At 37.6% G+C, this 12848-nt stretch overlaps 1 protein-coding gene across 5 annotated transcripts in view; it reads right to left on the reverse strand.

Annotated features, from left to right (window-relative positions):
* Window positions 1–2438: 2438 nt before the first annotated feature.
* The window catches only part of BCAR3 (BCAR3 adaptor protein, NSP family member), a 115953-nt gene continuing 105543 nt past the window's right edge, over window positions 2439–12848 (reverse strand). For all 5 annotated transcript variants that reach the window (XM_040471017.1, XM_040471013.1, XM_040471014.1 and 2 more), the window contains 2 exons: window positions 6079–6291; window positions 2439–3061 (listed from right to left, as the gene is read on the reverse strand). In XM_040471017.1, the coding sequence (XP_040326951.1) occupies window positions 2883–3061; window positions 6079–6291 (392 nt within the window). In that variant the 3' untranslated portion in view covers window positions 2439–2882. The remainder of the gene's footprint in view (window positions 3062–6078; window positions 6292–12848) is intronic.

Below are 12848 nucleotides of genomic sequence, written 5' to 3' on the forward strand. Positions count from 1 at the left end.
TGGTCAGTGACCATTGTTGGAGGCTGCCTATCATACTAATCTTTGGTTAGTTTCATGTCTTTTTAGTAACATCTCTTTGTTCTTTCAATTTATGACCTCTTTTGATGAGTAGAAGTCTGTTTTAATGTAGATTGACCAATCTTTTATATTTAATGTTGTTTTCTGTCTAGTTTAAGAAATTCTTCCTTGATTCAAAGTAAAAAGGATATTCTAGATTTCCTTCTAAATGTGTTATAGTTTTGCCTTTCACATGTATGTTATTTTGGTGTATGATAGGAGGCAAGGGGCTGTTTTCTTCCCTTTCATTTGCTTAACCAGTTGTCCAAGAATTATTTAAAAAGTCATCCTTTCCCCCACTGCCAAAGTTACTTCTGTCATTTATCAAATTCCCAATGACAATTTAATTACTGTAGCTTAATAATCAGCTTTTAGGTCTAGTAGAACAGATTCCCCCCTCCCTCCATCTTAACTTCCTAGGATGGTGTTGACTACTTCTAGCCATGTAAATTTTAGGAAAACCTTATCAAGCTTGAAAAATCCTGTTGGATTTTGAATGGGATTGCATTGAGCTTATAGGTCATTTTAAGAACTAGTATCTCTGATACCAAATTTTGAAATCTAGGAACATGATGCTCCCGTTCATTTACTTTTCTTCAGATGTTTAAAGTTAAACATTTTTTTCACCAAATTCTTGTACATCTTTTGTTAAAACCATTCCTAGGTATCACATTTTTTTTTGCAAATGTTTTAATACCTTTTTATAAAGTATATGTTCAGAGAAATGCATAAAACTTAAATGTAAGCTTAAGTTACTAGAAAGTCAACACCTGGGTCTGGAAATACAACATTACCAGCACTCCATACTCCCACTGTGTCCTCCTGATCACACCCTGTTCTCTTATAATTATCCTGACCTTTTCTAACGCACTTTATTTTTTTATGTATTTTTATGCTTTATGTTTCTTAGAGTATAAGGTGGTTTTGTGTTAAATCTCTTTTAACTGGCAGGTTCAGTGTATTTATGTTTGTAATGATTATTGATAAATTTGGACTTATTTCTGCCATTTTTGTGCCTGCTATTCATCTCACTTTACTGTCTCTTTACATATATATTTTTTCGTTTTCTCCATTTTTTCCTCTACTGTTTGAAACTTTGACCCTAATTTTTCTTAATATTTACCCTTGACATTTTATATACTTAAAGCTAATCGGTATGTTTTAGCTGAACAAAGGGGGTCCCTTTGTTCTTCTACTGATGAGAAGAATAACACTTGATCAGAACTCTAGTAACGAATCTCCCCATTCCTGGCTTATGTTGTTTTAATTAACTTTTCAACCTCACATGGTAGACACTGTTGTGTTAATATACCTAAAAGCCTACCAGTTTCTCTGCTTGACAATCCTTAAGTCTCCACCCTTTTTTCTAGATGAAATACTTCCTCCCCACCCCACTTTCTTTCCTTCTGGAGCTGTTAGCACAGAGCCAGACTCGGGTCCCGAACTCAATGAACCACGTTGAGTTTGATCTGAGCCAAAGTTGGATGCTTAATTGAGCCACTTAGGTGCCCTCTAGTTGCTCTTTTAAACTATGTCTTTTTTTTTTTCACCCCAGGGCATTAGGGGCTGCTGTGGGCTAGGGGCCTGGGGCTCACCAAGGTGGCAGGCCGGCTATGGTGCCAGGACCATGTTCCTATCTGCACTGTTAAGGTGAAAGGGAAACAAACCATGGTGCTCATTAGTCTCTCTGACCCAGAGAGTTCCAGCAGCTCCCCAACTATTTGGCAGGGTGCTAGGGCTAGTTCCTTTATGTTCTAGTAGCCCTTTTAAACCATGGCACTTTTTTTTTTCCTGTGCCCCAGGGCAAACGAATCTGCTCACGGTTTTTCAGTACCATCCTCCTTCACTGCAGTTTGCAGCTTTGGGGGTGTGTGTGTAGGGGGGGTCCCTTTGTTACTGTGTCACCATTCCTCTTGCTGTTCTCTGTGTGGTTTCTACCTCTTGTTGAGCAGAAGCTGTTCAGTCAGCCCTCAGTTCTTTAGGAGGAATTGCTCTATAAATAGGTGTAAATTTGGTATATCTGTGGAAGAGGTGAGTTCAAGGTCTTCCTATGTTGCCATCTGGGACTGGAAGCTCACCAGTCCCATTAGTTCCAAATGCATTGATGTCATGAAATATACTAACATCTGGGTACCTACTTTATATCAGGTGCTGTGTTGCACACAGGATATGATGAGGTTAACCTGACCAAAGTCAACTGCTAGCAAACACCACAGGTCTACCCTATATAACTATTGACTCTGTCTCCCAGGCCGAACCTTAAATTCTCCATCCCACGCTCATTAATTTTGGTTTATTAGGATATAGTCTCTAGGGAAGAAGGTAGGAGATAAGATTATTCTATGCTGATGAGTTGTTTAATATTAAAGAGACTAGATACAATTGTTTCACAAAAAGATATATTTTCATTTGACTATTTACATTTCTCATATTTAAAGAATATCATACAACTGATACCTTCTGAAATATTTCATGCTTTTAAACTCTGTTCTATTTACACTTATCTGACAAGAAATTTAAAATGGTCAAACGCCTCAGTAATAGAAAGCAACCAGCCAACATAGCCAGATCTTCTCTTAAATTTGCTGATCAACATTAGCAATAGTTACCTTCATAATAAATTATCTTCATTTTAAAATCAGTAGTAATTTTAAACAATTCATAAATAAGTGTGCTCTGTGCAATTTACATGTTTAATATCCTGTGGATACTAAAAGCTTGTATACTGTCAGATTTGCACATTGTTACTTTATCAAACAATAAGCCTTCCCAAAGAAGAAACTGGAGAAGCTTGAAATAATATCCTAAGGTATTCTCGAGAGTTATCAAAGCTCTGCCTGCTTTACTGGAGGAGGTTCCAATTTACGTGAGAGGGCAGTTAAAATCTGGTTGAATTTCTCATATCTTTCTGTCTGATTGACTTGTGCACCTTTGCTGCCCCATAGCAATCGCATTTGAAATTCAGTCTTGAAGATTTCACTCATTTCTTCATCTGGTTGAAAACCTAATATAAAAAGAGAACAGTTAATTCAGTTTTCGAATACAGACTGAAAGACTACTTGCATAAGGTAGGTAGGATCAAAATGAACTTCATCTTATATCAGAACTTTAAGAAGAGCCCCAAGGAAAAATCCAGGCTCTGTTTTCCATAAGGGAAGGGCAGAGCCCCATGGTCAAGGACCTGAGCACTTTCAGAGAAGGGATACCAAGGACAGAATAAAATTGGTGTGCACAAGCCACTGTGGGAAAGTGTTTAAAGTACCTTGTTTTGTTCTGTTTTTACAGCTTTCTTGATGTACAGTTTATGTGTCATGATTCTGCAGTTTAATTTAGAATACCCTGTACAAGTTGTAGAACCATCACCACCACTTTTAGAATATTTCCATCACCCTCAGAAGTTACCTAGTGCCTTTTTGCTTTCTGTTGCTATTGTTTCACCTACAGATTTGATAGAAATGGAAACCTACGATGTGGCCTTTAGGTCTGGTTTATTTTGCACCATGTTTTTGAGAGTATTCCATGTTGTTGCCTGTTATCAATTCATTCCTTTTCACTGCTGAGTAGTATTCAGTTATACAGACATTCCACGTTTTGTTTATCCATTTACCAACTGATAGATTCGGACTGTTTCCAGTTTCTGGCTGTTATGAATACTGTTGTAAACATTTGTATATAAGTCTTTGCGCGGACATGTGTTTTCTCTAGTAGAGGAATTACTGGCGCATATGGTAAATCTATGTTTATTTTAGAGAAACTGTCAAACTCTTTTCCAAAATGGTTGTACCATTTTATATTCTCACCAGCTCCAGCTTCTCCACAAGCTGCCAAATCTTAGTATTATCATTCTTTTTAAATTGTAACCATTCTAGACAGTGTGTATTATCTCACTGTGGTTTAAATTTATATTTCCCTAATGACTAATGCTTTGAACATCTTTCTATGTAGTTATTTGTCATTTGAAGATCTGCTCAGGTGTAGCGTCTATTCAAATCTTGTCTTCTTAATGAATTCTAAGAGTACTTTATACAGTCTAGATATAAATCCTTAATTGGATAAATGTTTAGCAAATATCTTCTTATAGTCTGTGGCTTGCCTTTTTACTTTCTTAATGGTATCTTCTGAAGAGCAAAATTTAGAATTTTGATTCATCAGCATTTTTTGGTGTGGTTCAGGCTTTTTGGGTCCTAAAATAGCTTTGCTCATCCAAGGCCACAGTGAATTTTCCCTATGTCATCTTATAGAAGCTTTATACTTTAGCTCTTACATTTGGGTCTGTGATCCATTTTGGATTAATGTATATGGTATGCAGTAAAGATGATTCATTTTTTCTTTTGCATATCATATCCAATAGTTCCAGCACCATTTGTTGAAAGACTAAATCCAATGAATTTCGTTGGCACCTTTCTCAAAAATATATTGACAGCCATATGTGTGGATCTGTTTCTTGACTCTCTCCCTCTGTTTCATAAGAGAAGATCTGCTCTACTTAAAGCCAAGAATATTCAGTCAACTCTATTAGTGAAGTAGAGACCAACAGCCAAAGAGTCAGACAAGCTGTGGTTCTCATCTTTGATTACTTCTGGCTTAATCTGCTCTGTCCTTAAATATATCTCTACCATCTAGATTTATAGGATCTTTGTGGTTAAGAATAGAAGCCTTCTTTGTCCAACCTTCCATGTGAAGCCAGAATATCTTTGACAGATAACATCCTGGAGGCCAGATGACGACTTCCATTCATTCAGTTAACATGCTTTGAGTCCCTGCCTTGGGCTGGGTATTTGTCAGTTGAGCAAATCTCTGCTCCTACTGGGTTCATAGTTACTTCCAGCAATGGGAACTTGCTATATAAACCTGTAGCAGGATTAACTGAGAAATACCATTAGATACCTTTAAAGTGATTTGCTATAGAGCAGCTTAAAGTGCTTTTCTCAAAACCCATTCTAATATATTGGCTTAGGCAACATCAAGGGTAGTATAGTTATTAGCCTTGTATAAATAGGCACTCTAATATCTGGTGAATTGAATTATGTGCTTTTATTTTTTGAATCCTACACTGCCACTGGAGAACTTTCTGAGGAAAAACTTGAAACAGGTATGTAGCTCTTAAACCTACAGCAGTATAAATTGTTTAGACCCAAATTCTGGTTCTGAAGCAACAACTTTGCTTTATGGTGAAATAAATAGGCCTCTCCTGCCCTATATAATTTTTTCTTAACTTTGTGGATATAACTTTGGGCCCTTGAAGAATTTCAGAAATACAGTGAAGAAGAGAAAATAGTCATTCCTGATAACCACCTTGAGTAAAGCCTTCTTTCTCGTACCTGCTTCCTAAATGGTCTTTTTGCCTACAAGCCCTCAGCCCTCCAGCCTCCCACACACAGATGCAAAATTTAAAATAAATCTGACCATGTCATGACACTTTCCCATGTTTAAAACCCTTAACAGACTCTTTCTCAGCTGCAGTCCTACAGGGAAGTCCTTCCCACCTCCATCCACCTCCTTCAGTCTAGGTGGTCATTACTTAAGGCACACTTTACATGAATCCAGACCTAAGTACTGGTGGTTTATATTTCTCTCCATGCTGTCTCTGCAGTGCCTTTACCTGTGTTGGACCCTCTGATGCTAAAAGCAGGGGAGCTCACCTCCCAGTGTGACTGGGAAGAAGCAGGAATGCAGATAAATGAAGTCACACAGAAGTCTAACTCCCCATATTGGCCCATCACATCTTCAAATAGCTCTGATCAGGAGTTCTAATGGTAGGTAGGCTGACCAATTCCTTGTTGACCCTTTCTCTCAGCTTATTCTATGCCACTGACACAACTGAACACATAAAAAAGGATAAACAGGACTCTCAGGTCACTTAGAGATTAAGAGAAAGTAAGGATTCATTGTAAGAAATGGAATTTCATGCCTTAATCTTTCCTATTTGGTCTTTTCCTGAGACCATCCATGCTTTTTCAAAGTTCCTTCATTCTAATCACTCTGCAGAGTAGAGAGTGGCCTATAGAACATAGCTCTTACCTTCCAAGATCCTCTCGGCATTCATCCGGTAGCTGTCTGCAGCCTCTGCCATGAGACGGGCTGTTGCCAAGTGGTTCAGCATAATCTCACAGCTTTCGTCATTTTTTTCCCACATGTCAGTTCCTTCAAAAGTGACCTCCTGGCGCTCCATTAAGGTCACAAGAGGCATCAATAGTGGGACTGATATTTTGTTGGGGGGAACACACGTAGACTCTGAAAAACAGGGTAAAGTTTTCTATGTTATATTCTTTTCTCCAAGTTAAGCAAAGACAGTTCCAATTCAAGATGGTGACGTAGGAGGAGCCTGTGCTTACCTCCCCCCAGTGGACACACCCAACTCTGCAGGTAAATATGGAAATTCCTCTGGAAGAAAACTAAAAACTGAGCAAGTCCTACATATCAGGTGAACAAAACGTGGTCCACATCGAAGCAGGTAGGAGAGGTCAGGACCCAGTCTTGTCATAAACCCCAACCCTGGCACAGCAACCCACAATTGGGAGAGAACTCAAAACTTGCAGCCTCCTTGTGTTTAAGACCTGCACCAAAGACACAAGCCCCCAAAACATCTAGCTTTGAAAATCAACCCTGCATACATCCGCAAGACCCACAAGTCTGAGACAATCTGAGAAAGAGCTCTTAAAGGGCTTGTATGCTCAGACTCACCTGCCCCACGGCTCACCATGGAGTTAGCCAATTAAGAGGGGCTCATTTGCTAATCTTGAAGAGTTGGTCTGAGGAGCAGGCATTAATTTAGCACACAGCCAGGGATCCGCTGGCTGGCAGGCACCATCTTCACGTTCTTCCTCTGCCTTGTTCTAGCCAGCAGGTGCCATCATTTTTTCTTGCTTCCTGTGGGCACCATCTATATGCTCTCCCTCTGCCAAATTCCAGAGTGCCAGTATCTCCAGAGGGGAGATTTTACATACATCTGGTGTCTCCATTTTTGTGGCTGTTCCTCATGATACATCCCTGACCACTTGGCTCTGAAGGCCAGAGGGACTTGTGATTCCGTGTCTCACAACTGTAACAACTGGAGACACAGGCACCCCTAAGGCACAGCACAGACAGCCGACTGAGACACATCCCCAGTCTTTCTGGGAAAGAAGCCTATTTGTTTGTCCTGGAGCTTTGGCCCGAGGGGTGGGCTTCATGTTTGGCACACAATTGGGGCCTACAGAGATGCTCCCAGATAATGTAGGGTTGTGGACACCATCTTTGCACTCTCCTTCTGCCTTGCTATAGCTTCCTGATACCTCTCAGAAGGGAGCTAGCTAATACATTTCTCTGAAGCCCTTTTTTTGCAACTGTCACCCAGGAGACACCTCCAGATTACCTGGCTCTGGTGGACAGTGGGGCTTATGCTTGCATTCCCACAGGATTATACATATTTGCATAATTTAAAAAACTGATGCCTGAGGGTCTGGCTTCCAGCTGACCGAATCTAGGTGCTGAGACCCTCCACTTTGGGACACTGACAGGTCTTGACATATCCGCAACTACTGGGAGCCATGAAATATAGAAAAAAGACTGCTTGGACAAACACAAAGGTTAGACAACCAAGAACTAGGTCCGGGTTGAATGATAAGGTTCATCTCCTACATGAGGCCACTTCTTCAAGCCTGAGAGAGGTGGCTGTTTTATCTAACGCACAGAAACCAACACAAAGAGTCAAGCAAAATGAAGAAACAGGAATATGTTCCAAATGAAAGAACACAGAAGAAACCTTAATGAAATGACAATAAGTAATTTACCTGATAAAGAGTTCAAAATAGTGGTCATAAAGATGCTCACTGAATTTGGGTCAAGAATAAACACAGTGAGGATGTCAAGAGGTAGAAAATACAAGTACCAAACAGAAGTCACAGAGCTGAAGAAAACTGAAAATTACGTGAGAGGGTTTCAACAGAATAGATGGAGCAGAAGAAAGGAGTAGTGAACTCAAAGACAAGACAATGGAACTCCTACAATCAGAGCAACAAACAGAAAAAAAAAGAAAAACGTGAATATAGTCTTCTTGATGACATTCCATAACTCCCTTAAACTAACATTTGCATTATAGGAGTCCTAAAAAAAAAGAGAAAGGGGCAGAAAACTTACTTGATGAAATAATGGCTGAAAACTTCCCTAACTTGGAGAAGGAAATAGACATCCAGATCTAGGAAAGCCCAGAGAGTTACAAATAAGACCCACCCAATTAAATTGTCAAAAGTTAATGAAAAGGAAAAAATCTAAAAAGCAGTAAGAGAAAAACGTGTAATGTACAAGGGAACTACCATAAGAGTCTATCAGATTTTTCAGGAGAAACTTTAGAAGCCAGAAGGGACTCACACAATATATTCAAAGTGCTAAAAGAAAAAAAAAAACTTCCAACCCAAGTATAATCTATCTGGCAAACCTATCATTCAGAATTGAAAGGGAAAGAAAGAGATTTCTAGACAAAAGATAAAGGGGTTCATCACTACTAAACTGGCTGTACAAGAAATGTTAAAGGGACTTCTGTAAGCTGAAAAGAAAGGGTGTTAATTATTAACAAAACATATAGAAGTACAAATCTCACTGATAAAAGTAAATAGTAAAGATGGATTAATCACTAATAAAGCTAGTATGAAGGTTAAAAGACAGAAGTGGTAAAAAGATGTATAATGTGACATCAAAAACAAAAACGTGTGGGAGGTAAAAATGTAGAGATTTAGAATGCATTCAAACTTAAGTTGGTATCAACTTCAATAGTAGACTGTTATAAATTGTTAAATGTAAGCCTCAAGGTAACCAGGAAGCATAAACCTACAGTAGACACACAAACGATAAGGAGAAAGGAATCCATGCATATCACTAAAGAAAATCATCAAGTCACTAATGAGGTGAACAAGAAAGGGGCAGAGAGGAATGATAAAACAGAAAATAATGAAAGCAAGTAATGAATGAAACAATGAAAAATGGCAAAAAGTATACCAATCAATAATTAAATGTAAATGGACTAAATTTTCAAGACATACAGTGATTGAATGGATAAAAAAAAAAAAAAAAGACCCATCCTTATGCTTCCTACAAAAGACTCACTTCAGATATAAGTACACAAATAGACTGAAAGTTCAAGAGATGGAAAAAGATAATTGTGCAAGTGGAAACCAAAACAAAGCTTGAGGAGCTATACTTATACCAAATAGGCATTAAAATGAAGACTGTAATAAGAAACAAAAAAAGAGCATTACATAATGGTAAATAGATCAATCTGATAAGAGGATATAACATTTGTAAATATTTATGTACCCAACATAGAAGCACCTAAATGTATAAAGCAAATATTAACAGACCTAAAGGAAGAAACAGACAACACCACAATAGTAGAAGACTTTAATACCCCACTTACTGGACAGATATCCAGATAGAAAATCAGTAAGGAAATAACTACCTTAACAACACATTAGATCTGATGGACTTAACAGATATATACAGAGTATTCCATCCAAAAGCAACAGAATACGTATTCTTAAGTGCACATGGAACATTCTCCAGGGTAGATCATATGGCAAGTCACAATACAAGTCTTAAGAAGACTGTAATCCTATCAAGCATCTTTTCTGACCACAGTGGTATGAAACCAGAAATTAATTACATGAAGAAAAGTATAAAATTACAAATATGTAGACGTTGAACAACATGCTATTAAACATCCAGTGGGTCAAAAGGGAACTAAAAGAATACCATGAAAATCGAGAAACATACCAAAATCTATGGGATGCAGCAAAAACAGTTCTAAGAGAATTCATACTCATCAATCCCTATCTCAAGAAACAAACAAAAAAATCTCAAACATATTTTACACCTCAAGAAACTATAAAAAGAACAAACAAAGCTGAAAGTTAATGGAAGGAAACAAAGAACAGAATGAAATAGAAACTACAATGACAATAGAAAGTATCAATGAACCTAACAGCTGGTTCTTTGAAAAGAAAATTGACAAACCTTTAGCTAAAGACTCACCAAGGAGATGACACAAAATCAGAAATGAAAGAGAAGTTCCAACTGAAACTACAGATAAACAAAGGATCATAAGAGACTACAATGAACAATTATACACCAACAAATTGGACAACCTAGAAGAAATTAATATGTCCCTAACAATATACAACCTACTAAGGTTGAATCACGAAGAAATAGAAAATCTAAACAAACTTATTACCAGTAAGGGATTAATAATCAAAAATCTCCCTACAAACAAAAATCCAGGACCAGATGGCTTCACTGGTAATTCTACCAAACATAAATGAATACCAATCCTTCTCAAACTCTTCTGAAAAATAGAAGAGGAAGGAATACTTCCAAACTCATTTTATGAGGCCAGCATTATTACCCTGATACCAAAACCAGACAGGGGCTCTACAGGAAAAGGAAATTACAGGCAATATCCCTGATGAACAAGGATGCAAAAATCCTCAACAAAATACTGACAAGCTGAATTCAACAATACATTAAAAAAGATCATATACTATGATCAAGTAGGATTTATTCCAGGGATGCAAGCATGGATCAACATATACACACCGATCAATATGACACACCACATTAATAAAATGAAGGATAAAAATCAGATGATCAACTCAATAGATGCAGAAAAAGCATTTGACAAAATTCAACATCCATTTATGATTAAAAACACTCTCAACAAAGTAGGTATAGAAGAAACATACCTCTACATAATAAAGATCATATATGACAAACCTACAGCTAAATCATACTCAATGGTGAAAAGCTGAAACCTTTTTTTCCTAAGATCAGAAGCAAGACAAGGATACCTACTCTCAGCACTTTTATTCAACATAGTATTAGATGTCCTAGACTGAGCAACTGGGCAAGAAAAAAAATAAAAGCCATTCCAACTGGAAAGGAAGAAGTAAAACTGTCACTATTTGCAGATGACATATTATATATGGAAACCATTAAAAACTCCATCAAAAACTGTTAGAACTAATACAGGAATTCAGTAAAGTTGCACGATACAAAATTAATATATAAAAGTCTGTTGCGTGTCCATACACCAGCAATGAACTATCAGGAAGAGAAATGAAGAAAACAATCCCACGTACAGTTAAATGAAAAAGAATATGTGGGAATAAATTTAACTAAGGAGCTGAAAGACCTGTATACTGAAAACTATATGACACTGATGGAAGAACTGAAGAAAACACAAAAAAATGGAAAGATACTCTGTGTTCACGGTGTCCATACTATCTAAAGCAATCTAAGATTCAGTGCAATCCTTACAAAATTCCACTGGCATTTTTCACAGAAATACAGCAAACAATCCTAAATATGGGGGACCCACTGAAGACCCCAAATAGCCAAAGAAGTTTTAAGAAAGAACAAAGATGGAGGCATCATACTTCCTGGTTTCAAACTATATTCCAAAGCTATAGTAATCAAAACAATATTTTATTAGTATAAAAACAGACACCTACATCAACATTAGTATAAAAACAACACCTACATCTATTCTGGGCTTCTAGAGAGCCCAGAAATAAACCCATGCATTTATGGCCACTTAATTTATGACAAAGGAGCCAAGAATGTTCAATGGGAAAGGACAGTTTCTTCAATAAATGGTATTGAGAAAACTGAAGAGCCCCATGTAACAATGAAAATCAGACACTGTCTTACACCATACACAAATATCAACTCAAAATGGATTAAAGACTTGAATGTAAGACCTGAAACCATAGAACTCCTGGAAGATAACATAGGCAGAAGCTTCCTGACATTAGTTTGACAATGATTTTTTTTCTGATAGCAAAAGCAAAAATAAACAAGTGGGACTATATCAAACTAAAAAGTTTCTCCACAACAAAGAAAATCATCAACAAAATGAAAAGGCAAACTACTGAATGGGAGAAGATATTTGGAAATCATATTTGATAAGGGGTTAATATTCAAAATATATAAAGAATTTATAGAAGTCAACAGCAAAGCAGAAAGAAAAAAAAACACCAATGAAAAAGGCAGAGGATCTAAATAGACATTTTTCCAAAGGAGATACAGATAGTCAACAGGTATATGGAAAGGTGATCATCAGGGAAATGCAAATCAAAACCACAATGAGATGTCACCTCACACTTGTTAGAATGGGTATATAAAAAAGACAAATAACAAATATTGGAAAGGATGTGGAGAAAAGAGAACCCTTGTGCACTGTTGGCAGGCATGTAAATTAGTACAGCCACTATAGAAAACAGTATGGAGAGTCCTCAAAAAATTAAAAATGGAACTACCATATTATCCAGCAGTTCCACTTCTGGGTATTTATCTGAAGAAAACAAAAACATATTGAAAAAAATATCTGCACCCCATGTTCACTACATTATTTACAATAGCCAAGATATGGAAACAACCAAAGTGTCCACTGATGTGATGAATGGATAACGTGGGTATACTTATATACATATTTATAAACACACACACACACACACACTGGAGTATTATTCAACCATAAAAATAAGAAATGAGGGGGGCGCCTGGGTGGCGCAGTCGGTTAAGCGTCCGACTTCAGCCAGGTCACGATCTCCCGGTCCGTGAGTTCGAGCCCCGCCTCGGGCTCTGGGCTGATGGCTCAGAGCCTGGAGCCTGTTTCCGATTCTGTGTCTCCCTCTCTCTCTGCCCCTCCCCTGTTCATGCTCTGTCTCTCTCTGTCCCAAAAATAAATAAACGTTGAAAAAAAAATTTTTTTTAAAAAAAAGAAATGAGGGATGCCTGGGTGGCTCAGTCAGTTGAGCGTC

This window comes from Herpailurus yagouaroundi, unplaced genomic scaffold, assembly GCF_014898765.1.
Source record: "Herpailurus yagouaroundi ecotype Mexico unplaced genomic scaffold, PumYag 77, whole genome shotgun sequence".
Taxonomy (NCBI): Eukaryota; Metazoa; Chordata; class Mammalia; order Carnivora; family Felidae; genus Herpailurus; species Herpailurus yagouaroundi.